This window comes from Brachionichthys hirsutus, chromosome 10 (assembly GCF_040956055.1).
Source record: "Brachionichthys hirsutus isolate HB-005 chromosome 10, CSIRO-AGI_Bhir_v1, whole genome shotgun sequence".
Taxonomy (NCBI): Eukaryota; Metazoa; Chordata; class Actinopteri; order Lophiiformes; family Brachionichthyidae; genus Brachionichthys; species Brachionichthys hirsutus.
In genome coordinates, this window is record NC_090906.1 from 6,548,968 (window position 1) to 6,576,754 (window position 27,787).

The window sequence follows — 27,787 nt, forward strand, 5'->3', positions numbered from 1 at the left end:
AGTAAATATCTGTACAATTTTAGATCTCTGTAAAGAGGCAGGTTCTCTCTGCTTATTTTTTTTTTTACTGTGTAAAATAAAGCATCACTGAGTGCTTTTTTTAAAGGCAGGATCCATTCATTTATGTTGCTATACCTTTAACTTGTTAGGATTTTTCTAAATTACCCTCAAAGTAATCAACTGATTTTAATATATATATTTTTAATATAAATAAAGTTAGGGTCTCATATATTAAAATGGATTGCTGCCCTTTATGATCCCCTCTAACATGAAGTTTTTTGAAGGTAAATACATTAACATCAACATAATATATTTCTTTTATAACGGTTCACGCCTCATGGTCGACACTGCGACTTCATTAACATCCAGCCCCCCCCCCCCCCCCCCCCCCATCTCCACTGCTCGGTGTGTTTACACTCAGAGTTAACTCCGAGCGTCAAGAAGACACATCGTGGAGAGTCACGTTGGGAGACGGAGGAGGACGCGCGCCTCCGGTGGGGCAGCGGGACATGGACGCGAGGAGCTTTAAGACAGTCGGGGGAGAGAGAAAGGCAGAAACGCGTTAAAGCAATGAGCGCAATAAAATGTTGTTTGTGGAGACGCGTCCTGCACTCGGTGGGATTCTCCACATCCTGCTATGTGCCGGTCTGAGGGATGCTCCGTGAAATGCACCGCTGCGCCGCCTCTGGGTCGTAGTTTGGCGGATGGCACAGCTATTACAAGTGGGCAGGGAAGACAATTTATATTTCCCTTTGCACAAAGAATAACTCCCGCGGCGGTGAGCTTTGACATTTTAGAGAGGAATAGCCGATCCTGGTTTTTTATTCTTTATTTTTTTTCCCCTCCAGCGTGGGTGCATTCAGACGCTGGGAAATGCCAACCAGCCAAAGCGCTGGTATTTGAAGAGGATGGAGATTTGAAACATTACTGATCTGGCCCGTCTTTTTTCACCGACTCATCGTTTGACGTTTTGAGAAAGAGAAGGTGTGACACCGCCGCGTGTCCGATCCTCTTTGGTGGCGCACGGATGGATGCCTCGGAGGTAAAAGACAATCAAGAGTAGATGTAACTTTATGGCAGTCGCGGTTGCGCCACGCAACAGCCAGTAACTCACGTTGTCTGGAGCAGACTGTATGTGTGCGCTCTTGGGGGGGGGGACTCGGAGAGCCACCGGGTTGAGCTCCATGTTTCATTTAGGACGCACCGGTACCGGCGGTACCTGCGGGGCATTAAACAATTAGGGGGTGAAATATTGCCAGGCTGTGGGGGCCAGTGATGCCGGACACATTCACACTGTTAAAGAACCAGACAGAGCAACGGCTGGGACAGCTGGAGCGCACACTGGCCACGGAGGTGAGCGCCCGTCCCGCCTGGGTCATCGGACTCCTGGCCAGCGTGCTGATCTTCACCACGGTGGTGGACGTGCTGGGCAATCTTCTGGTTATCATCTCGGTGTTCAGGAACCGCAAACTGAGGAACGCGGGTAAGGATCAATCAGAAATTAGGGCGCATATCGTCCCAAATTAAGATGTAAAGTCTTGTTTTATTGGGGATGGGTCATTAAATGCAAATGCTATTAAGATGTGTGCCAAAACGTGAGAGATTGATCTTCTCTATCAGAAAGAACTGCATAATCTATGATTCATATTTGCTTATACTCAGTGTATGTATTTATACCCATATACCTTTGAATACACTTTGGTCCGCATTGCCATTCTCACCAATGAACCCAAAAGAACAATTTCATTGTATATTTTTTTTATTGCGGTTGATTTGAAATTGACCTCTGTCCTTTTTGAGATCAGGTTGTTCCAATCTACAAAAAGCCTGATTCCAATCTGCACAAAAGACTAAACAACAAAACCAAATTATCCAACCATAAACTCCAGATTTCGTTGCAAGAAATGTCATTTTTCAGCCGTCTCTAAGATCCGCATCAAAACCCCCCACTTGAACTAGTTCAGTATAAAAATGCTACTTTTATTGACCACAGTCTCATAATTATTACATTTCTTTATGATTAATCTTTAATTCTTTGTAAAGAATTTTTTTCGCTCTCATGATTTACAGAAAACATGATTTATAAGATAAGTGAGAATCTTAGCTGATTCTTCCAAGGACAAATGCCTCTTATATTCTGAACATTTCATGAGATTCAAATCAGGCGATTGTGGTGGCCACTGAAGAATAATTCAGGAGGTCCTCTGAAATCGTGCCTCGTTAGATTTGGTATGTTTGAGATCCTTGAGGAATATAAATGCTATGCAAGCTTTAGCTTCCTTACAGATGGAGAGACATTTTTTCTTGAAGGATTTCCTAACACTTGATGGAATCCACTTTACATGCTGCAGATTTTTGTCGCCCGAGGTAGCAAAGCAGCCCTGGAGCATCACCAATCCACCGCCATCTTTCACCGTACGTATATAGGATGCTCTTCCTCCTCCAGGCACGGCGCTGAAACACAGGGCCCAAAAAGTTACATTTCAGTTACATTTCAGTTAAACTTCTCTCTCATTTGATTTGAATGTTGCAAACAGCTGATGAATAGTATATTCTACCAGTAATCCTGGCGTAGTTGAATAATTCCAACTGCGATTGACAGCATTATCTAAAGCATCAGAAGGCGCAAACCTTGATGAAGGGCATCGAAACAGAACACACGCTGCTGCGGTGGGCACAGCTACAGGGTCTCAACACATTTAGCTCAGAACTAGTGCGTTGAAGACTCAGCTGGGCGATTATGTCACAACTTTATTTTACAAAGTCATGACAGCTCGGCTGATACCTTGTGGTTTCCACCTAAAAAGTCTCTCTTACTTTAGTCCTTCACTATTTAAAAGGTGAAGTTCAAGGATTGTGTGAGTCACACATGCCAGCTGGTTATTAAGTGCAAGTGAGCTCTTTTGAAAAGCTCACTGCGTAAAGGTTGATGAGCCTATTCTGATCGGAACATTATATGAAATTACAGAGGAGGCCTTGTGCAGCTACGGTGCAGCACAATAGCAAATAATAAAGAATGAAATCAGTCTTTCAAGTCAAAACATCTGAAAAACTCTGAGATCTCTGTAATTAGAATGAATATACGAATATAAACACTTACTCATTATTTTTGCTTTACTGCATAAATCTTTAAAAAATATATATTTTCTTTTGAAGATCAATGAAACAATTAATTCCTGAAATAAATATTTGACGCTGTAGTATATTCAGAATTATTATTATTTTTTAAAATGAGAGGCTAAACTTGTCAAGTTGGAAATCGTATGCAATAAAGTCTAAACTCTGTGCTGACCTGCTATTTTCTGCTTTATCAGGCAACAATTAGGGCAAGAAATATGAATTTATGAATTAATTGCATATTCAGCAGTTATTTTTTTCCAACCAGTATGAAGCAACCAGGATTTTTCCATCCTTATTAGTAAGGGGCTAAATGCCCTGAGAATTAATCAAAACAACCAGTTCCTTTCATTTAAAGTCTTAATGAAGTCTTCCTTGTATCTACTCGCATGGGAAGACATTGATTTAACTTTTTTTTTTCCAGTTTAGATGGACACAATCATCACTGGAGATTCCCATATTCGGCAATCTAGCTCGTATAGTATATTTTTAAACTGAGGTTTAGTAAGATTCAGCTTGCTCATAGGTCTGAGTCACCTTGAACCAAAAGCTAAGAAGTGGCAATCATATATATGTTGAGCGGGGTTTTATTTTGTGTATGGATTCATCATTTTTATGACTGTCTCATTACGTTTTATGCATGCTGAACTGCTCGATAATTTAAGTGCAATGAAATAAAAGTCTTCTTGATTTTTGAGTGAACATGACATTGATAGTTTTCAGAAAAGAGAGCTGGTTGTTGTGATCATGGAGCATTTTTCATATGTGTGCCTTTTCATTTTTACCCGTGTGCTAGTTTGAAGGAATCTTTTCAAGTGTAGGACAGTTGTGGGAGTATACGCTTATAAAAAGTATAACAGTGAGTGCTCGCAGCGATGTGGCTGCAGTGAGAATCCTGCAGTAACTGTAGTTTTTTGCCCAACATAAACTTCACACTACGCAGACACAGGTATAAAAATAAATATCTGCATATTGGATGATATAATATTTAGCCAGTGGCAAAGCATGTTTATCTGTCCAGAGACAGATTCCAGCGCCTCTCGTGCTTCTAAGGGTGCGTGCTCTTGGCCTGAATGCAGGAGGAAAGAATGATCACTTTAATCTTTTGCTGAATGGGACAGTGATGACAGCTATACAGGACACAGCTGTCAGTCAGTCAGTCTGGATGGACAGATGGATGGACACAGGGATGGAAACATTTGCCTGCACTGGGATTCATAAATCTCTTTAGATTTATAACATGGCTATATACAGTATATATATAGAGATATATGACATTAAATTAATCAAAACATAATTCTAAGTTGGATTTTGCTGGTATCCCTGTCTTTACTTAGAGCCTGCAGCTCCCAACAGTGTCCTGTATTAATGTTTTCTTGCCATACTGATGCGCTTCTGCCTTAAAACTGATCTCTCTCAACTCACCCAGCCCACTCAGCAGTCCAGAAACTGTGCAGAACCTTCAGCCATGAATTCAGACGATGATTACTGCACATTGAAATAACCCACTCAACAGTTTCAATGGAAAGAAACAACTGGCTTGTATATAAACGGTCACAACAGGAATAATGGGTTGTCTCGAACCACAACCTTTGCAGAAGCTGCTGTTGTTGCAGTACAATAAACTGACTGCTGAGCGTTAGACAAATGTACCACATTAGGCTGCCGATGACAATCTGAATCTGCATCCTCATGATGTAGTAAACATTATCGTACATTATCACTATTGTGATGTTGGTTGTCATCAAGATGTCAGTAATTCAGATCAGTGAAAACACACAATATTGTAATTACACATTGATATTTCCACACACTCACATTTCATTTCCCTGTTTTGTCTTTTTCAAAGGCAAAACAGTTGCCTTTGAACTGTTAGGTTTCTCCTTTTTCCCTCGGTTCTTTTATTATATCTCATCTTGGAGATGTTTATTCAATAATGAGTCAGGATTATAAAACGAATCAAATGGCCTTCTTGCTCATTATGTTCTGCTGTGAGTCACTAAACGTGTGCTAAGGACACACAGTCACGTAAATACATGCCATGATGAACACGAGACTCATTTGCTTCCTGAAAAGTTGTCTTTTGAAAAGACAAGGTTTGATTCACGCTCAAGCAATTTTACAGACGGATTCACAAAAACCTAGGAAAATGAAGTACAATTAAGGCTACACATCTATTCCACCTTATTGTGACATTGTGCCGCATGTGTGTATCCAAAGTGAATGAAAAGTGCTTTGTGCTGTTGTTTGGCGCTTTCTTTTTTCCTTCTGACATTTGTCTTTGAGGGTGCAAACCTTCAAAGAGAGCTATACAGGATCACGCATTACAGAGGCTCTCTCCACAAAGACTTCTCATTTTGTCTCCACAAGCTTTGCTCTGCTTCTGAAAAAAAAGCACATGCTTAAAATGTTCCGCTGTTAAGACTGAGCCTTGATTAAAAAAAAAAATGTTTTAAAAACCAGCAAAATTCATTGTAGTGCTGTACATCCAGAGCCTCTCCGTCTGCCTCTGTCCATGGTTTTGAACCACCAAATAGCAGCTTCGGTTTCTGTCTCTGCATGGTGCTGAAAAACTTCAAACTAACACATCTTTCATTCTCAGTTCCTGTGTGTACTTGGAAAATGTCATTGGTCACCTTCCAAGTGCTGTTCCAATTAAATCCCTGCCCACATCCAGCCAAATAAAGTCAGGGCAGGCAGGGCAAAGAATCCTACACATGTCAATGTCGGTCTTATAATAGAAAGAGAAAGAAGTAAGATGCCCTGTTCAACATTAATGTTGAAGAAAAATTCCTTGTTTTGCTTGAATGCATTCTTATCTGGCCCGTGTCCCCATACTTCTGCATAGTTGTTTTGGCAAGTGTTGCCTTTTTTTCATAATCATGCCAACAAGCAGAGAAACAAACAAACCACAATGACACTCAGTAAAGTAAAGACCTCCGCCGGGGCCCAACAAACACTCATATTCTGCTTGATCTGTGCCCAAACGCTGAAAGTCTGGAAAAACAAATAGCACGATGTTGAAGAAAGTGAAACAAAATGAGTCCGAGATCTGCATTTTGATTTGGATCCAATCCAAAATCTAATCAGTTCTTGTGGAACTTAAATATACAGCAAAGGAAGAGGTATCTTATTATTAATTACTCATTAATTGTAACCAGTATGAGCTTTAAAATAATTCCGGTAATGCTTTTAATCCATATTACACATCCCCGGTTGTGTGTGGGCCTGATGGACTATAGACCCCAAACTTTAGAACCTCTTTCCCATCCTCTATGATGAGGAGATGCACTTTCTTCTCTGTAGAGTTTAATTCATAAAAATCACATGAACTGAAGACTAAATCTTCTTTAAAAATGGTATTGTTACATGATTTATGTACTAAGGACTTTCAACGGAAACAAGACCGCAAGGGCTTTTTTGAAATGCTCCTCTTAGACAGGATGTTTGACTGTACTTGTACTGTAATACATGCTGCTGTTTGACTGTACTTGTACTCTAACATTCTATCTAATAAATATAATCATCATCATTAAAAAAAAAAAAAAAAAAAAATCAATGGAAAATTATGATGTGTCAAGTCTGGAACGATCACTGCAGCCTATTCAAGGGTCCCCCGGGCCCACACGGGCACATCACAGCCTGGAGGTTGTTCACCAGGATAGGACATCGCAGCAATCCTCCGGGGATCTTTTCCTAACCCAAATAAGTAATTTTGCTGCCTTGCCATTTTGAGGAGGCATCATGTTGGAGAAGTATGTGAGTCTGCAGAGACTTAATTGAGAAGTTGGGCAAAAACCTTTTTGAAGATGTCTGATATTGAAGACTGCAGCTAAATAAATGAGTTGTTTTGGTAGAGCAGGCATTGATTTATGAATACCTTAAAAGATTAAAGCAGGGCAGTCATTCTGGCTGTGCTTGTGCAGAACAGTGGCTAGAATGTAAATGAAGGCGCTTCATTTATTAGCTTCTAATATATCTTCCATTAAGATGAGAAGAACTTAGGAAACATTAAAAGGAAAAATGCAAGACGGGAGCCGGAGCTGGAAATCCTGCTTGATGTGATTCTCTCTCTCTCTCACTCTGTCTATGGTTCTATGGTTCAACCATCTGCCGCAAATAAAAAGAAATGAAACTGGAGAGAATCTATTTCATAATTGAATCATGCACAGGTTAAATAGCATAATCATCATCCTGACACACAGGCCACATTTTGAATCATGTTATCAGTTCGGAGTCCTGAGTTTCATGAAAATATCTGCAAACAGCGGAAGCTGGGCGAACACTATCAACCGCCATATTTAAAAGGCACAGCCAGAGTTAGTTTGGCCTGCCTAAAATTATCTGTGCTGTAGGTTAGCTCACTCTCACATTGATAAAACATGAAAGGTTCCATTAAATATTCATGCACAAGCGAGAGAAAATGCAAGTGTGCACATGTGTATGTCTGAGCTGGTATAATTATACTTGTGAGGCGCAAACCCTCCAGAGTTCAGTCACTCCTAATTTGTTTTTGACAGCTGATCCTGAACCCTGAAAATACTTTTTTTTTTTTCTTTTTCCTGGTTAAGATTCAAGGCTTTGTTGAAAAGAGAGTTACAGAGTAGCAGCTATCATTAGTGCTAGCACTGGTGAATGGTCTCCATTTCACATCCTTTCATCTTGGACATTCATTTTACAGCCTAATCCGCAGTGTCTTTCCGTGAATGAGTACGGAGGATTTCTGTGTCTCACGCAGATACATTTTGACAGGGCACACTGGCTGTTGGCAGACGATTGGGAGGATTCTCTCTCAACACAAACACCGTCCTGCTGCCCCGTCTACCATTGATTAGGAGATGCACATTAACTGCTGATTTCAGATGGAGCCTATTAATGACTGTGACATACGTAATTTTAAAAGAGTGAAACAAATATCTTTGTTTGAGGAGATTTTTTTTTTTTTTGCACAAGTGAGTTGTAAATTTCATCTTGAAGCTGAGACACAGTAAATCAAGCCATTATAATATTTTCCAATATATCTTACCTTAACTTTTAAGTAAAAATGCAAATGCCATTCCTATTGCAATTGTTTCATCTTTCAGTTCTTAATTATGTAGAAACAGCATCAGTTAGATTATGTATCACCATGAATATGTGGTGAAAAGTGAGACTATAATTGCATCCCGCTGCCATTTCATTCAGTTGTGTTCACAATCTGCACACTACTGAACTGGGAATTATAGATTGGAAGCCTCTCTCCGTCCAGGTTAGCCCAGCGCTGAGCACATTGGAGGCACAGTGGTGTCTTGATTTTGTCAAGAAAATAAAATGCTATTCATGAGCAAAAAAAAAAAGTTTGCCTTGCAGGTGTTGAGTCCTCTGGCGGTGGTCACGGGTTTGATTCCAACTGTGACTCTCACTCAAACACAGCTATAGCATAGATTTGGCCCAATAACAAGTATATGTGGATAAGAACAGCAAAAGCTTTTCGTTTTAATTACTTTCTCTCTCTCTCTCTCTCTTTCTCTGACTGGCAGTATTTTCTCTCCTTGCAGACCCAGTTTGGCGTGCTACTTGACGGACGGTGTCTGTGGTGCCCTGAGAGGATTAGTGCCCTGATGGTCAGAGGCCTAGGTCAGGGTGATACTTATGCATATGTCAGTTCCACATGCTCCCTGCTGGCTCGCTCGAGTGGCCTCTTCCCCGCCTCTGAGAATCTAGATATGGAAAATGTAGCAGGGTAGCCTTGATCAGACAGAGAACTGTTGGTTACATTGTAACCACTGTTCTCTGAGTAAAGACAGCGTTTGTATGTGTGTGTGTGCGTGCGTACAAATGCAGCTGATGCATCTTACATAATTATCCCTGTTGTCTGTCAGCTGGGGATGGAACATATGGAATATGCAGCTGGGTGGAGAGATAGGGTCTTTGCCCAGAGAGCAGCAGTCAGAGTGTAATCTACAGCAGGTAATGGTGTTCAGAAAAATGACTTTCCTTCCAAGTTCATTATTTTTTGTTCCACCTCCTCGAGCAACAACCCTATTTTCTGTCTTCATATTGGATCAAATATATATATACACATACACACACAGTATATATATATATATATATAATATTTCGTTATATAACCTGTAACCCTGGTTTTAAATTACTATAAAAGTGCTGATTTATTTGCTCACTACATTAGTGCATTGCTTGTTCTTCCTGCATCACTTACATCTCAAGCATGCACACCTTCAGACTGTAGAAACTGACCTTTTATCAAGGTAAAAAAAAAATACCTAACTGATAAGGCATCCATCCTCAACTCTTAGATTTTAATATTCTGCTTATCACTTAGTTATGCCCTTCATTTCCACTATGACCCAGTGGAGATGCTCAGCTCTCTCCGGTTGCTACCATAATTTATGCTCCCAACCTAGGCTCTATGCCATGGGGGCACTTGGGTGTTTGATTTTAATTCATTAGAATCAAAACAGGAGATCAGCTAGCTGAGCAGGTTGTCAGATTGTTCAGATTCTCTTTAATCCCGAGGAGCTTTCCCAACTTTCTGATGCCTGTTTGAAAAAAGAAAAATTGGACAGCTGAAGGCGAGCTGGTACCAGCCGCCCAGCAAACCCCATTGGAACGTTACATGCATACCAGAGGAGCTGAGGAGAAGGAGGTAGGGAGTGGGAGAGAGCACATTGTAGGTGAAATAGAGAGTGTTAAACTGTAGCTTATAAAGAAAAGGAAGAGATTAGACTTTGTGGATCTGTTACCGTTTGATTTTAATTAATCAATTTACTTGATATCAAATCATTTGAAACTGTGTGTTGAATTTGCATTGGACATTCCATTATAGATCCCATTTTGAGAAATATTAGCCACTCTGTCTTGTCTCACTGTGACTCTTCATGTAGAATCACATAGGGGAAGCTAAGATGCCACTGATCTATAATGCATGAGAGGAGAATGTCTGTGGGGCTTCTCTGTATGTGTTGAGGCTTTGCCATATAATTCTTTCATCATTTCATTTTACCGGTACTTTATTCTCTTTTTTTTTTTTTTTTTTGCTACTCAGGGAGTATTTAGGCAAAAGAGAAGGTTGGACATGGCTGGTGGGGATGTTGTCAGCTCTTGGAGCCTACTTCTGCCTGAACTGTGTCCAGACACTTTCCTGCATCTTTTGAGTGAAGCATGACTTCTGTAATTCCCTTAAGCACAGACAGCAGTATAGAGGAAACAGGAAGAGCTTAGACCAGCTAGATGGAGAGGAACAAGGGTAGGCAGAGGGAGACATGAGACTGGAAGGATTTTTTTTGGATGCAGCTCAAAAACAAATAAGCAAACAAAATATCTGGACAGAAGCTATCAAATGGAAACAGGCTGGCCAACATTTAGATAAGACTGAAATCTGATAGCGTTTTATAAACGGAAGTGCCACTGCTGGGACTACTGTCATGCGTTATCACAGTCACCCAGTTGCTATCAGTGCTTTAGTGCGGAGATGTGGGGTGACTTAAGCACACAAGGTTGCAGATATGGGAAAATGACATAAGGGTTTCCTTTCATCTTCGTATTCATGAACGCAAGAGATGGATCCATTTGATCTGTGAAGCAATACGTAATTTCAGTCCTTTATTCTTTATTGAATCTCATGATTCCCGCTGTTGTACCCCCCCCCCCCCCATATATCCATAATGCATGCATTGTGATAGCTGGAAGTGCATTACATAACAGTTTCTCAAAATCTAGCAGCAGTGGGTGAAGAGGTCAAGGAAACAAGGGATTCGCAGCAAGAGGAGGAGGAGAAGGAACAGAATGAAAGGAGGAAGGTGAAATGGAGAAGACGTGAGATATTAAGGGCAATTTGGGATGAGAAAATGAGGATATACTAAAAGAGCAGAGCGGTTGTGTTCATGCCAAAGACCGCATGAAAGACAAACAGGCAGAATGTTTGTTTCAGGCAAACAGAGGGTGAGAAACGGAAGCAGGGAGGATTCTTCTTAATCTGCAACCCTTCTGAGATATAGACTGTAAATGTACATAAAAGCTTAGAGGACAAATATGAAATTATATTGATTTTAAGTTTTTCTTAGATTTAACTTAAAAGGAATTCGTTTTTTTAATAGCATTTGTCAGAATGATTTTAGTTTGAACTTGCCAGACAGCATAACTAATACCAGACTTAAAGCCATGGATAATTAACATTTCATATTTTATAGAAATGTTTACCATCGCCACAGTGTTTAGTGTGAATGTTAAACTTTGACGTGTTTCACTCTGGGGCTCCTTGTATCAATCAAATGTGTCAGTGGTGACGCGGCGGTTCTTAGCTTCAGGGAAAATTAAACAATGAGAAGTGTTTTCCTTCTGCTTATATTTCATCTGGTATATCCTGACATGTTAATTCAGCACATAAATCTAGACACCTCTCTTCCGGAATAGATGGGTACTATTATGAATCTCTTCCAAAGAGGGACCGTAGATTAAAAACCCAAGTAAATGGAGCAGCAGATTTTGATTCAAGCTGAATTGAATCCTTCATCAAATCCTATTGACCAAACTCTAGTTAAAGCTCAAGACTGCAAAGTCAAAATGGAAATAACCTATTTTTCATAATTCAATATTTTTTGTGCTCTTTCATCGAAGGTTTTAAACTTGTAAAATATTTGCAAGTGAATGTGAGCAACTCCTGATCAAATAGGCCTTCAGGACAAATTAATTTCACATAGAAAATCACATTGAGGCTAAGTTAAATCAGCATGAGCAGTTTGTTTGAGTAAATAGTGGCAAAATGCAATCACAGTCACTTATCGTTCCTGGGGAGCTACACGTCCTGTGGTATTTGGTTCACAACTCCTGATCTGAGCATGTTTGCAACTGTGGTTTAACTTGGCAGTGGACTCACAGTTTTTAAAATGCCAAGTCTTCTGATCAAACACTGAATGCCTAAAGAAATGAAAGCCCTTCAAAGGCTGCAGTCTGTCAGCTGCACATAATGCTGTAAATTATGCCAAGAAAAGAGAAGGCTTTTTTTATAGTAAGACATTGTGCCAAAAATACGTTTTTTGTTGCATTATCAATATGTCAATAGTAATTTCCTCCCCCATGTCTGCTGACAGCTTTCTGATCAGTTCAGTGTATCCTTCAAAGGTCAGTCTCCTCGATGCACGGTAATGTCTGCCTGAAAAGCCAGTAAGACACAACATCACAGTATCGCCTGGGTCCGATGTGTGAATTTAGACAAACATGAACATATCTACACGAATGTACCTTTGAAGTAGTTACACTGTTCCAAGGATTGTGTGTTTGTGTTGTTTGTAAAACATGAGTAGCTCAAATAAATTGTATTTCTTTCATTTATTTATTGCTGTAGCTTCTCACTTTGATTTTTTTAATTCAACGTTATAATCTTGTGAATAGAGAGGATTATATGTGTGTGTGTGTGTGTGTGTGTGTGTGCTGGCGCGCGTAGTGTGGGTGGTGGTGGTGCCTGAGGCAATGTATCAACAAAATGCTTTACGTCTGAATTGTCCTGACCTGAGTTCCAGCACAGGCTCGCCAGCGGATGACTTCTCTGAGTCGACGCATCAATCGTAGACGAGTGATTTTCAAACATCATTCCTGCAAGATTCCATTTGAATAGTGCTGGATTAACACATTTGCGAAGGATAGACAGTTAGCTTCAATAGCTATTTCCCTCCTCCATAAATGTGACCAATAACTTGCTTCACTGATTTAGCAAATAGGGAGATGGATTCTGGCTCATTACAACACTCAGGGGCAAGTTTAGCTGGCCGGCACGCCGTGCAGCCACCCTGGGAGTAAACCAAGGAAGCCCGTCAGCAGTCTACTAATGTTATTTAGGTGATTATTTGATTATCTACTTAATACATTTCTTATTGAATATTTGTATTTATCTATCATCATCATCATAATTGTTATCCATCCATAGCAGCTTATCCTGAGCAGGGTTAAAGGGTACTTGGTTCCTGGAGGGAGCTTACATGGGTGTGGTTCCGTATGGGTTCTGCATGTGAGCAAGGGTCCGTGGTCCACATGTGGATTTGAACATTGGACGTTCTTGCTGGGAGGCAACAATGCAACTGCACCTCACAACAAATCAGCCACAAGTCCTACAATTGAGCAAACAGTAAATTAAAATATTATTAATATTAAAATATTTGACAGGCATTTCAAATGTATGCAGTCTCAAACAGGTTGTTACACAACCCGCACGGATTTCACTGGACTGTGCATCGACCACATTTTCACAATTGTTACTGAATTTTGTTCTCAAGCTGCATCTGTTGTTGTAGGTTTTCGTGAGCACAACTTGATCGCTCTAACAAAGGACACAAAAACGGCAACATCTGTTGGGAGGATCATTTATCGTCGACGGTTTGATCCCATCTTATTTGTCGATTATATCAAAAGTTCAAATCGGTCCGCAGTTCTTCAGGAGGAGGATGTAAATGTTTCTTTAAATACTCTTAGGACACCTTAGTGTGACACCTTGACAATCGTGCGCCACTTTGTAAAAGATCTATTAAAAGTAAGAGTGCTCCATGGTTAGATGAGGAGTTAAAGAGGGGGCGGAAAACCCTGATCAGGACATCCCTAGTCTTCACTGATAAGAAGTTACCATATTCAAAAGGTATGCAACTTTCTTTGTTGACAAATAATCTAATTTACATAGTGTCAACTCCAGATCGGAGGAAGTCAAAACAGCTTTGCCACATAAACATGCTGAAATCATACCATGACAGGGTGGAACAGGGTTGTACTGTTAACCATGATGTTAAGGGAAGTTTTGGTTTTGATGCTGCCGAGATGAACTTTGTCTCACGTTTTGTCTCCTGCCCCGTTCTTATTGTGTGATTTTGCGACTTTATCCGCAACACTGGTGTACAGTGGCTATTGTTGCCTACGTGTCACCAGCATGTCACTTGGCAGGTCAGCGCAGGTCATTTAATTGTATGTTTCTCAAAGTCCAATTGTATGGAGGAGAACAGTGTTATTTAGAGCCTCGGATGCATGGAATCAATTGCCTGGGAGCAGCCGGCAAATTAGCAAGAGATGTTGTTTTACAAAGACTTCAAAACAAAACTACATGAATGAACTTAAAATATAGCTTGAGTGATTTTAATGTTGTGAAGAATCATGAATTGAATCTGTAATTGTATTTATAATGAATGTATTGTATTGTGTATTAGGCCTAATTGTGTGAATGCAATTGGGTATTGTGAGTTTAAGCTCTTGGACCCACCCAGGAAGACAAGGAGCCACTTTGTGGAAGATAATGGGGGTCCAAAATAAAAAATAAGAAAATCTCAAACATCTAGAGGAAGATGTCACCAGGACTGAGAAGCATAGAAACATTGAATTAAGGACACAGGATTTAAAAGAAGCGTTTAAATTTAATGTGTTTTAAATAATTAGGATCTGGGCTTTTATGCTGACAGGCCCTCATGTATTTGTCATAACTATCTGTAAAGCCACACAGTAATTCCAGTTACCTCAAAGCCCTTCTTTGGGTTCTGCATTATCTCACTGTGCCAGCGATGACACAGCTCAAGCCCCAGGTAATTTAGGATGAACATCTTATCATGTCTAAGCATTGTGCGGTATGAATGAAAGACATCGGTTTATGAGGCATTTGCATTTCTCATTTGTTACCGTCCTTTTTTAATTTTCCACCCCGTCCGCCTTCTTTGTATTCGTTTTCAAAATGTCCAGTATAGTCCTCCGGTCGCTGCAGCACAACTGTTAGAATTGCAGTATTACTTATTAGACATGCTTTCATACATCAGTAGAGCTCACAAAGAGCTCTGCCATCAGGCTCGGGAGAATAAATGAACTCTGGAGAAAGGATGATTCCTTTCAAAAATCAGTTCAACAGTATACGGATCAAAGTTACTGATCATAAGTTATAACCTGATATAAACCATTCATTGTACCGGATTAAGCTGTAAGATAAGAATTGTTTATAATATTGGCAAACATTATAATAATAATTATTATGATTATATTATATTTGATCTAAAACCTTACTCCTCATGCCACGAGAATCAAGCATTTACCTTCTAAATGGATATCTTTATAAGGTCTACGACTACGTTTTCAGCCACCCAGAGGCAGAGCTGAACTCGGCACTAAAATGAGGCAAAAGTTTTTTTCTTCTGTTTTGTTCACCATATTCCTCAAAATGCACATAGTTTCACCATTTATTCACTATTAGAATTGTTTCTTCTTGATAACCAATTTAAATAACGGTCATCAACAATCATAACCTTTAACATGATTGTTGCAGCAACAGATCACTACGTATTCGGCAGACTTCCTCTAACACGATTTTGAGCATGCACTGTACGGTTTCATCTTACTTTACTTTACCAGTATCATTGGTTTGCATTCACCACAGTATCACACAATGGAACAAGTTAGGGATTAACCAGAGTTAGGGATTAACGCATCATCAATAAATCAAATATTTCCTACAGGAGACCAAAGCAGGGGATTACGCTTGCTTAATTAGTGCTGGGTGTGTAAATGTAAAGCAGTTTGTAAGATCATTAGACATTATATGAAGATTTACTGATTTCCAGTCAAAAGGACGAGGACGAGGAGGACGAATTGATTGGATGAAATCTAGGCAAGATGGCAGCTAAGCAACACAACTACTGTTAGAAACAGCTTCAACAAAATAGAATATTTTTCATGAGCTGAGAACATCTTCACACTCATCCTGATTATAAACTAGTTTTAAGCACAGTTTTGCCACCAATTAAAATGGTAAAATGTAACAAAACAACAACAAAAGGTTTGGTCATCAGTATAATAAGTTTCAACATACCCATAGTTTACAGAAACAAAGTATTTTTTGTGGTGAATGCCTTAATTTAGTAATATTTCTTTCTTCATCCAGTTTTAATATTTATCACATATAGAAAAACAGTGTAGAAGTATAATTATACATTGTTTGATGAGTAGTAATATTTTTATGAAGAACTGTGTCTAAATGGCAGGGTTAGTATTTAGCTTTTAAGTTCCTGGTACCAAACCTCAAACAAATTAAAAGGAGAGATCTGGGCAGGTCCAACCTATTAAAAACTTAACAGGGCAGGGACTCCTTTGACTTTACTGCAATTATTCATTGGCAGTCCCTTTTCTGACCTTTGCGAATGGCAGCGAAAGAAAAAGCTTTTTCCTCTTTATTGGACGCGCCTCAAATTATGTTTCCAGGGAAAGAAGCTTCCTTTTAGCCAGTTTTCTCTGCTTAAGAAATGCAACAGAGAAGCTGGGTAAAAAGGGTGCAGCTGATGGTGCCGTAGTCAGTAGTTAAATAGTAGCTAGCGTGGCTGATGAGCAGCTTTGCCAGGCGAGCATCATCATCCTCATCATCGCCTTCAGTCAAGTTGATGGGGACTGAACCGCTGGGAACCATCAGGCAGAGCTGACGGGCAGTATTTGCACGGCAGTTGACTGCAGCCACAGTAAATCTCTACGCCGCTGCTAGCTTCACCTCGATCTTATCATCTTATCACGAGCACAGGAAGGAAAGTACAGAAATGTGAGCCAATGGGAGGTATGAATTGTTTCTCAAGGGTACAATAACAAACAAAAAAAAAAGTGGGCAAGTAGAAAAAACTGTTTTGGGTCAGTTGGCATGCCCAAGAATATACATGAAAACATTCTCTCTCTTTCGGAGTTTGCTGTTAAGATGGATGGTACGATCCGCTGTGAGACAACACCTCAGACTAGGAGCACACCGCTATCCCAACAGTCAACTAAGCCCTGAGATAAAAAAAAAAAAACTCCTTAGATTCAGTTTCAGGGAATCATTTTCTCACTCAAACAGTAAATATTTGTCACATATTGACAGGCAACCTCTATTAATCATGAGTGTTTCAAATACACTGAACAAAAATATAAATGCAACAATTTTTGTTTTTGTTCCAATTTTTCATGAGGTGGTGGAGATTCCTGCAGTCAGCATGCTAATTGCAGGCGCCCTCAAAACATACGACATCTGTGGCGTGGTGCTGTGTGATAAAACAGCACAGTTTAGAGTGGCCTTTTATTGTGACCAGCCTACGGCACACCTGGGCAGTAATCACGCTGTCTAATCAGCATCTTGATTCGACACACCTGTCAGGTGGTGGCATCGTCTCGGCAAAGGAGAAGTGCTCATTAGCACAGATTTAGACAAGTTTGTGAACTACATTCGAGAGAAAGGGAGATTTGATTTCATAAAAAATTGGAGCAAAAACAAAAGTGTTGCTTTTCGCTTGTGGCGAGCCCAAAGACTTGCTTTAATCTCTTGGTCTTTGATATTATCTCAGCCCAGCACTCCATCACTGAGGTGTGGCCATAATGGAGATGAGCTAGAGATAAACTTAAGCTTCCTGTCTGGCCCGCACACATCAGAGTACACGAGGCGAATGCTGGAGGAACTTGAACTTTTCAATGCCAAGTCCTTGAAAGTTCCGTGTCTTTAGAGATCAGTCTGATCAATGCTACACTTAGACGTCTCTGCAGCGTCTTAGCTGTTTGGATTTCGCATGTGATTTCTTGTAGTCCTGAGAATGCTCTCTTTCTCTCATATCCACATTCAGTCTGTCAACATGCATCAGCCAGGAAGTCCTGTCACAGTTCCGGGACTACATCTGACACCAGTGACGGATGTCATCTTTTAGATTCAAAATGTTACTCTTTCCGCGTTACAGAAAGAACCAGATTTTAATCAGCATTTTAAATCATGGGATCATCATCGAGGACATTTTTGTGGCTGTAACAGTAGTGAAAATAGATATTTAAATTGGAAGAGCAACATCTAATTCATGTGTTCTGGTTACTCTGGTTAGCAAAAACTGAGAATGTTTATAATGTTCTATATAATGTTGTTTTTCTTGTCATTATTATAATTCAAATGCAGCCTTGCACAGAATCCCCTGTATACTTTTTTGTCTTCAATTCCAGATGTAGGTAATTCTTTGCTTGTTAGCCTCATATATTTTGCCATTCCCTGCATCTTCTTGCTTTTCTCCAGCGCTGTTAGATAAGACGCTGCTGCTTTCTCAGCCAATTCCTCCCAATTTGTGTTCTTGTTGACAATTCATGTGAAATCATTTGACAGCACCCAGTTTGTAGACACTTTTATGTTGGCTCTGCCTCATAGCACATTCACAGTGCATGATAAAAGACATCACATGCGTCACGTAGCACATTCAGGAACGATAAAAAGTTAGTATTTCATCTCCACCTCAGATTTGACTGGTTTTCATATCTCTATAGCAAAAACTTCATGACATTTCATTACTTTGCGTGATGTGAAGCTTAGCTTAGCTGATCAGGTCAGAAATAATGGAAATGATGAAGCTTTTAAAGATTACATTATTTTGGTATCTTGCATGTTTTATCTCTTGATCCAGTAATGTTTAACTCCTACTGTATATGCCGTGTCAGAGTGTCGGACTGACACACATATCTCTGGGTGCTTATGTTAATTAGATGTGAGGACGTCAGATCCGTACAGATTGATTCTGACGTAGACGATGGTGGCTGCTACGTCATTACCTACTAACTTGTCACTTTGGTATTGACTGGGCGCTGTTGCTTTTACTTGTTTATTTTCTTAATACCGCTGTAAAACTGCTTTGTTTGAAATTATTACCACTGCATGAAGTGACAACTGTGCCAAAGAACAGAGCTGGATGGATACTCAAAATGTCAGTGCTGATTCTGTATTCATTTGTGAAATTCCACTTCTGTTATCAAATTAAAACAATAACAAAACAGACGGGATGAATGACTAAATAAAACAAGGTTAACTTGTTTCTGTGCCTGAAACAGGTTGAACATCATGTAGGACATAACAGTTTCTGTCATGTAAGTCCAACTCCACTTATAAAATATAATAGTAGAACCATCTCTCCACTCAGTAAGTCACCAAGGGTAATGTTTACACTGTGTTTAATGTTTACACTATGGGTAATGTTTACACTGTGGGTCAGTTGTATGTCCCATTTCCCAAAAAAGACAGAATATTGTGTTTTTTTGCAACCCAAAATTTCCCACTTGCAATTAACACAATGCCCATATGACCACGTTTTGATGTATAATTTGCACTTGTGAGTGCTGTTCGGTCCGGTTTTACTGATGGATTTACTGATGCCACTCAAACTAGGGGTGATTATAATTTCAGGATGTTATTATCTCTGAGCGCGACAGAATAAAGGGCAGAATTGTGACCAATTGTCTCACGACTGATTGATTGCGTTTTAATGTGCATATTGTGGCAAGGGACAAACAGATGAATTAATTGATAGATTTAAGGATATATTTAAATCTATGTATAATTATACGTATGACAATTGTGAGTTTTAATACAGATTTAGATAAATAGAATATTATTAAAGCAGTTATTTTTGCTGCAACTGGTGTTACAGTACTATAAGAAAGCCCCTGTTTAATTCATTTACTGTGGTGCTTAAGTCGATTTAGTTGACAATGAACACTGCAAGCCTTGTCCCCAAACCCCACATCTTTCTTTGTGCTTGATTGAACATGATAGAAGTTGTTTTTCATTATGAAGTGGATTCAGTGGTTACTGTTGCGTAACGCATTTTCTTGAAACTACAGGTTTATGATATGCTGTGAGGCAGTTCTTTAATGGGGTGTTAATTAGCACATTGCAGAAAATGTTTTGTCAAGTGTGCTATGTTGTGTTAAACTATTGTCTTTAATATTGCATATTAAATGCAAGAAAACCTGAATGAACAGAATAAGCAGCAACTTCAGAAACACCATCATAATAATAAAAACACAAAAGTACTTTTATTATTCATGTGCATTACATTTTTGGATTTGGGTGTATGTGAATATAATCTAAGTCTTTAAGAATTATTTATGCTTCTCTAAGGAAACTAAAGGCTTCATTCATTTGTTCTAGACCTATGGGTGCCTTTTCCTTAGCACTGTTAAAGATGGTAATCATCACCATGCTTACTCCTAGGTAATGTGATTTATAGATGAAGCATCAAATTGATTTTTTTCACATAGTTCACCCTGTAAACAATCTGTGACAGTTCAACAAAGAGGGGCGACAGGCAGAGAGAAAGAGGAAGAGAGAGAGAGAGTCCTGAGGGAGGCAGCTGAGCTGGTTTGCAAAGCTGTCTTCAAAGCAGCAGTCGACCAACGTCTGGGTCGTATTTGCTGAAATATTCAGCAACCGGTTCCTACATGCTTTCCTTCAATGCGTCTTTTTTTTCTTTTTAGCTTTCAAGAAGGGTAACCTAACGCCAACTTAATGTGACTGAAATACTGTTGCGGTATTGTTGTGTTTCAAATGATACAACGCACAATATTAGGAGGTGGAATTTAAAATGTTGATCCAGAGGAGGTCAGGGAAATGGCGACTCTAAGTGTTTTCCCATATTTACCGCCACTGGGGCGGAGGTTATGTAATCACCGGCGTTGGGTTGTTTGTTTGTTTATCTGTCTGTTAGCAACATAACTCAAAACAGTTGCTGACGGATGCTGATGAAATTTTCAGGAAATGTTACCAGGAACAGATGATTGGAGGTCTGTGGTCTCTGAGCGCTTTTCTAGTTAAATCACATTGTATTTTTTTTGCTACACTTAAAATAACACCCAACCACCACAGCAGATATTTGCCTCGGTTAAGGCAAGGTTAAATTCATGTGTTTTATATCAGTAGTATGACACTAAAAATTGTCAGGAAGTTGACATATTTGATGAGACAAGTGATAATAATCTGCATTGTATATTTATATATATATATCATATAAGATGCACACATTTTACATCAATATAGCTATAGAAGTGGCACATCAGAAAATGTTGTATGAAGCCAAATATATGATACCCTTGATTATAAGCAAACGAAGCAGTCAGAATGAAAAAACAAACAAACAACCATCATAGCTTTTGGTGATAAATAAGGCACTGACTATTACTGACTAAAGGAGTAATTCAACATCAAATTCAGGAAAGATAACTGATTGAAACCAAAAGTAAAGAACATCAGGGAGTTATTTAAATCATTATATTCACACCACATATGCAGTTTATTTATATCCATAGCCATGAACATCTGTAAATTTGCCACACTCTCTTTCCATTGTTGTACCAATACTAATGAGTCTTTTTTTTTATGATCTGTTTTATGATCACGCCGCCTCTTTTATGGAAGGACTGTAATAAATAAACAAGTGCGTCTAACAGTAAGATAATAATATCCTTATGTAATGTGTGTGTGTATTATTTGTTTGTATTCACTGTCTCTAATCTGATGTAACACAATTACATACTTCAGACTTGAAATTAAGGAATGTGTTATTTGTCCTTGCTCCTGAGAGCGTGAAGTGAACTTACTCAACAATTTTGCACAATACTAACCTGCAGCAGTTGCTTCTCATCATTTTCAGTGAACTGTGCCTGGAGAACTGTGCATAAAAACATTCACCAACTGCATTGCTATTTTGCTTCTTCACAATACAAGATGCCAAGAGGAAGCTGTAGCGCACTTTGAAGTTTATTTTCTTCACATTATTATCACCAGCCATGCTTCCAGTTTATCTCAGCTTGATCATCTGACTGTAAGAAATGAGATTGTTATTGGGTCATGTTGTTGCAAACTAATACTGGTCATTTCAAAGGTTATGTTATAGCTGGGTGGATATAAAAATAAAACAACAGCAGTGAAAGAGAAAGTTTTATCCCCTCAGGGTGTCACCAGGGCAGGACTAAGAGCTCAGGTGACCATGACAGCTCATTGCATTGCCTAAAAACGTATTAGTGTTACGCTTTTATCTGTATTGTTTTGTCAACAGCTTATCCATTCTCCCTGTTATCTGCTGCTAACAATCCCAGACTCTTCCGACCTTTAGCTCTCTTTTATTTCCCTCCATCGCCGCAAGTTTCCATTTCCTGTTGACAGCATTCCTGCAGACTGCAGAAATGAAGAGAGGTGGCATTTTCAATATAAAATAACATGATTGTTAATTGCCCCGTTCATGTCTTGTGGGAATCGTATTATTTACATGGTCATAAATAACACCATGCCACTTCTAATGTAGCCTTTCCACATGAAAGAGCAGCTTTGTTCAAGCCTTACCACTTGCCCCTCTTCCTCACTCCTTTCTGATTCAGTCCCTATTCCTCTCATCATTCCCTTGTCATCAAATTTATTTTTTTCTCCCCTTTTTATTCCTCCCTTCCTCCACAGAAAACAAATTTAAATGCAAACAAGTTAAATCTGCCTGACAATTTCTCCCACAGGAAAGCCATTAAAAAAGCAAATGAGAGGAAAATCGTTCTGATCCTTCCCCCTATGGAATTACTGAAAAACACAGGAGAAATGTTTAAAACGTTTTTTTTATAATGGCAATATTATTGCCATTACAAAAAATATTGCATTTCACTTGACAGTTCCAAATGCAATTACAGATGCAAAGCTATTGTGAAAAGATATTAAAAATCTCAACATCTGATTTGCATATGAAATCAGAAAATAAATATGTGCAAAAAAAATCCCAAATAAAACCCACTATGCATGTTCGGACATTTTATCTTTGAGTGGTGCAGCAAAAATAATTACATCAAATGAAATTGAAGATGTGAGACATTTTGTTTTAATTTACTTGGAAATTTAAAAATAAATCATTGTCTGTGAACAATTGAATGTCGAAATTACACTCCATTCCTAGGGGCCTCTGGGTGAATGAAGGTGTATAATGCAGGGTGAGTATAGTTTACATCATTCTAAAGAACACTGATAACAAGATTGCAGCATTACAGCTTTGACTCATCCACAGTTTGAAAAATTATGTAACGTCATCATTATAATCATCCGTGGGTTAGTGAACAGATGGTTGGTCATCCCACAGGTGAGGCAGCGTGCGTCTATGTGTGCTTTCCACATATGAAACACTTGTTTAGCTGCTTTGATTAATAAGGCATGTTGCTCTCTGTCAGGGTCAGAGGAGAGAAAATTGATCAGGAACACTACACACCTCTATCTCTCTCTCTCTCTCTCTCTCTCTCTCTCTCACACACACACACACACACACTAAGACACACATTTCCTGGGATCATGCCAAAGGCTCCTTCCTTATTCAGCTCTCAGGAATTAACAGCATTGGCTGGTCACGGAAGTCAAACAGCTGCACGGCCGCCGCCATGAGCATTTCTTTTTTACTGTTGCTGATAATTACAACAGTGTGCTTTTTAGCCTTTAGCAGCACCGATCCACAGCAATTAACCGTGGCTTTGAATGAAAGATATCCTGCATCTCTTGCGGCACCATCACCTCTCATGCTATTCACTCAACGGTTTAAATGTTATGCAATCCACTTTAGTGCTCAAACTCCACTCACATACAATAATAGACTCCCACATTCATGAATAAACATAACTACACTTCCAATAATGCAACTCAAATCTGTTTAATAGTCATCACATCTGTACAGCGATACAGGAGGATGTAACTTGTTATTTTTCAATGCAAGATTATGACATCACACGACATTACATTGTTTACAGCTCTGACAGCCAGAATACTTGAAAACACACAATACAAAATTTGTCATAGGTCCAAAAACACTTCATCCTTAGTTCTTCTGGAGCTACTTTGAATTACTGGTACCTTGTAAATGGAAAAGCACAATACCAGAATTATCAGAAAACACCTCCCCTTGCAGTTGCCTCTGATTATGAAGAAAAGCGTGTAAAGAAAATAATGTTACCAGATTTGTAATTTTTAAGTTGAATGAGAAGTCTTGATTAATAAGTTCAAGAGAGAGAGTAATTTCTATAAAATTCTTTAAAAAGCAATTTTATACAGTGCCTGCCTTACAATTTACTTTTATTGAATGATGGCAAACTCAGATTTAGAAACCATTTTAAAACCATTTCATGGACTACTTTTAAAGAAATTCCATAATAATCATGTTTAAAATGATCTCAAAACTTATCCTGGCAGGCTGTTCATTTCACAGAAGCATGTGTACTTAACATTGATGATCAATAATCCTTGCTTTTAGGACAACCATATAAAAAATATTAAAAATAATGAATCATTTAAAACTCAAGTAGTAAATCTTAAGGAGGCCTGTAACCATTAACTTGTTGATATTATTTCTAGAGGACATAACAGCATTAAATGCATGACGATTGCAATCCTCTCATCTGCAAGACAATGGATGGATGGATGCAGCAGAGTTAATTCCATGCATGTGAACAACACACTAATTACATCTTCATGGATGACAATGCTCCACTCATCACGGTCGCATCATTAGGGAACGGCTGCGGGAGACTTTCTCCAGAATCCCATATAAAACCTTTCCAACGCTATAAGCATTGCAACAACAAAGATTAAGTCAAACAAATCTCCTGACTTTTTTAGTTTATGTCTGTTTGATTGTTTATATAATTGTTGTTTGTGACACGGCTAGTATGCTGCGACTTTGGAGGTTTAACGATACAGGAAATGCAAATTTATAGGAGCGTTTCTCAGGAAAGCAGCAACCAGCAATACCAAATGCCCCGTAAGTGGCCTATTCTGAGATTATGTTAGCTCAAAATTGCTCCCAGGGTGTCTGGCAGCGCCTTGCATGGCAGCAGTCGCCCACTGGAGTGAGAGCGAGTGTTCAGTGTTACGGGCCCCAAGCGAGATATATAAAAGGAAAGGAATATTTGTTTTTCTCAACAAATATTTAACAGTTTCCAACAGAGTGTTTTTGTCACCTACATCTCTTAATTACATTCAGTTATTTAAGAGAAACATCTCTTTTCAATTTAGCTTCAAAACATCTTAGCATGACCTCTATAGTATAGGGTTGTAACATGATACCTCTTAACTGTTTTAACCAATAATATATTTTAGTTGCTATTAAGCGGGGCTTTACAATAACACCGAGGCTAATAATAGTATCTTAGCCACGTGAACTCGTATATAAACACATCTAACATTCAGAAGCACCACTGACTTTTCTGAGCTCAAAATCATTTGATGTGAACTGACGCAAAGTGGAAAAGTGTCCTTTGGTCTGATGAGGCTAGATTTTAAAAGGTTCGAAAAAGAAACGGGGATGCAACACAAATAAACATCCCCAACCTAAAATGTCAAAACATGTTGCAGCATCACATTTAGAATGAGTACATTCACGTTAAATAGCAGCTTGATGTCTTTTATTAAAGAATAATTAACAAATCATCAAATTCCGTTTTTAAGTAATATTTTGAATAATATCCCATAGTTTTTGGTATGAAAAGGAGGAGAAATGTTTGGATGTTTACCTGGAAGAATAGTAAGCCAATAATTAAATCATTAACGAATAATGAATAATAGTGAATACTGCTGTGTGCCAGTTAAACTGAACAAAATCAAAGCGATGCTTTATTTATGGGGAACACCAAATGGATTTATTTTAAACCACACTTTGAATTAGGATGGAAATCAACTAGATGAAAAAAGACCTGCGTGCCACATTATCCCCAAAGCCTCAGCGCTGCGTCCGCGGTCTTGTTCCTCCACTCTGTCACAACCCAGCAACGCTGCCATTCCAGATAAAACTCTGCCTGTTGTGAGACAACAGGCCGGGAGAGGCTCGACACCTCTGCTCTGGAATCTCAGCCCTCCCTGCCAACAGCCTCACCAAGCTGTACATACAGAGATAAACTCGTAGCTTATTGCATTTTTTTTCCAGGGCCGCTCTTTGCCCATTTAGGACAATGCTCAGTAGTAAAGAATGCAATGTAAGCTGCATTTTCTGACCACATTAACTCGCATTAGAACAATTTAGCCAGATTTGTAAAATGTCCAATGCAGTTAGCAAAGATATGGCACTTTACTGCAGCAACATTATAAAGGTGAATACGTTATGGAAACTTTTTGCAACATAGTGTCAACCTTGAAGAGCGTGTAAACAGGAATATGAATGCAGTATTTTATATGCAAGACGTGTGACCGCGTTAAATGAAATACCACAGGGGGTTCTTCAGCCTGGATTACGCCAGCAGGGTTGAATTTGCTGTGCATGCACAAGTAAGCAAATTCATGGTGTTGAAAATAGAAGATGGGGGTCCAAACCATCAGTCCCCATGAGACGGTGAAGACATTGTTAACAGAACAATATAATTATGCTGTGTTCGTAATAAAAATGCAACGTCTGTCACCGTCAGTGATCAACATATCTATATGAGAATGTCTCTGTGTCCTCCTCTCCAGGCAATGTGTTCGTGGTGAGTCTGGCATTTGCTGACCTTGTGGTAGCCTTCTATCCCTACCCCTTGGTTCTCTATGCCCTCTTCCATGATGGATGGGCGCTTGGAAACATGCAATGCATGGTAATACCGCATCAGTTACACAATATGTCAGATCCCTACCAGTAAAACCACTCCTAATGCAGTCTGACAAGCAATTCGCTTTCCTTTTTTCTTTCTGCGCAGGTCAGCGGTTTCCTTATGGGGCTGAGTGTCATCGGCTCCATTTTCAACATCACCGGGATTGCTGTGAACAGATACTGCTACATCTGTCACTCCTTCGCCTACAGTCGGCTGTACGGCTATCGCAACACTCTGCTGTTTGTTGCCTTAATTTGGGTGCTCACTATAGTGGCCATTATCCCCAACTTCTTTGTTGGCTCCCTGCGCTATGACCCTCGGGTCTACTCCTGCACCTTTGCTCAGAATGTCAGTAGCTCCTACACAGTGGCGGTGGTGGTTATTCACTTCTTGGTTCCCATTGCTGTGGTTACCTTCTGTTACCTACGCATCTGGGTGCTGGTGATTCAGGTTAGTCTTCTGCTTCTCTGCATGGTTATTCATTATTTCACAAGCATGCGAAAAGAAACAGTAAATCTCTAAAAAATAAAATGCTACCGGCTATAAAGATCACTCTTTGGACTAGATGATGAGAACGTTAACCTCATCTTGAGGTCAGTCTCAGTATTGAAATGTTGAACTTTAATACTGATCTCTAGTGGATGAATCATTTTAAAGGTCACAGTCCCAACATCCCATCCCTAAATGTATTTATTTTTACATTTAAGATGGACATTTTTATCCTTAGCAATAAATACATTCATGGCACAGATCTGCCAAAGTCAGTGCCTGTAATTTAATATCATGACAGGCAGATCTGATGCTAGTTTTGGATCTGTGTGTGTGTGTGTGTGTGTGTGTTTCTTTCTGGGTGTGAGGTTGAGAGAAATAGCAGCATAATTTAAATTCATTCTTTTACATCACCCAGGTGCGGCGTAAAGTGAAGACAGAGGAAAGCCCCCGCCTCAGACCAAGTGACTTGCGAAATTTCATCACCATGTTTGTGGTCTTTGTGCTGTTCGCAATCTGCTGGGCTCCGCTTAACCTGATCGGCTTGGCGGTGGCCATAGATCCGGCCCGTGTGGCTCCCCGCATCCCCGACTGGCTATTTGTGGTCAGCTACTTCATGGCCTACTTCAACAGCTGTCTGAATGCCATCATCTACGGCTTACTCAACAGGAACTTCAGGAACGAGTACAAACGCATTGTCACCTCCGTGTGGGTGACTCGGCTTTTTGTAACAGAGACTTCGCGAGCCGTGACGGAAGGTAAGAGCATGAGGAGCAAGCAGTCGCCTCCTCTGCCACTCAACAACAACGAGTCCATCAGAGATCGTACAAATAAAGAATGA

General features: G+C 39.5%; 1 protein-coding gene across 1 annotated transcript; it reads left to right on the forward strand.

The window, feature by feature from the left end:
* The first annotated feature begins 1,275 nt into the window (after window positions 1–1,275).
* mtnr1bb (melatonin receptor 1Bb) lies at window positions 1,276–27,787 on the forward strand. Its single transcript, XM_068744561.1, has 4 exons — window positions 1,276–1,483; window positions 26,342–26,460; window positions 26,563–26,907; window positions 27,365–27,787. The coding sequence occupies exons 1-4, from the start codon at window positions 1,276–1,278 to the stop codon at window positions 27,785–27,787; spliced, it is 1,095 nt and encodes a 364-aa protein (XP_068600662.1).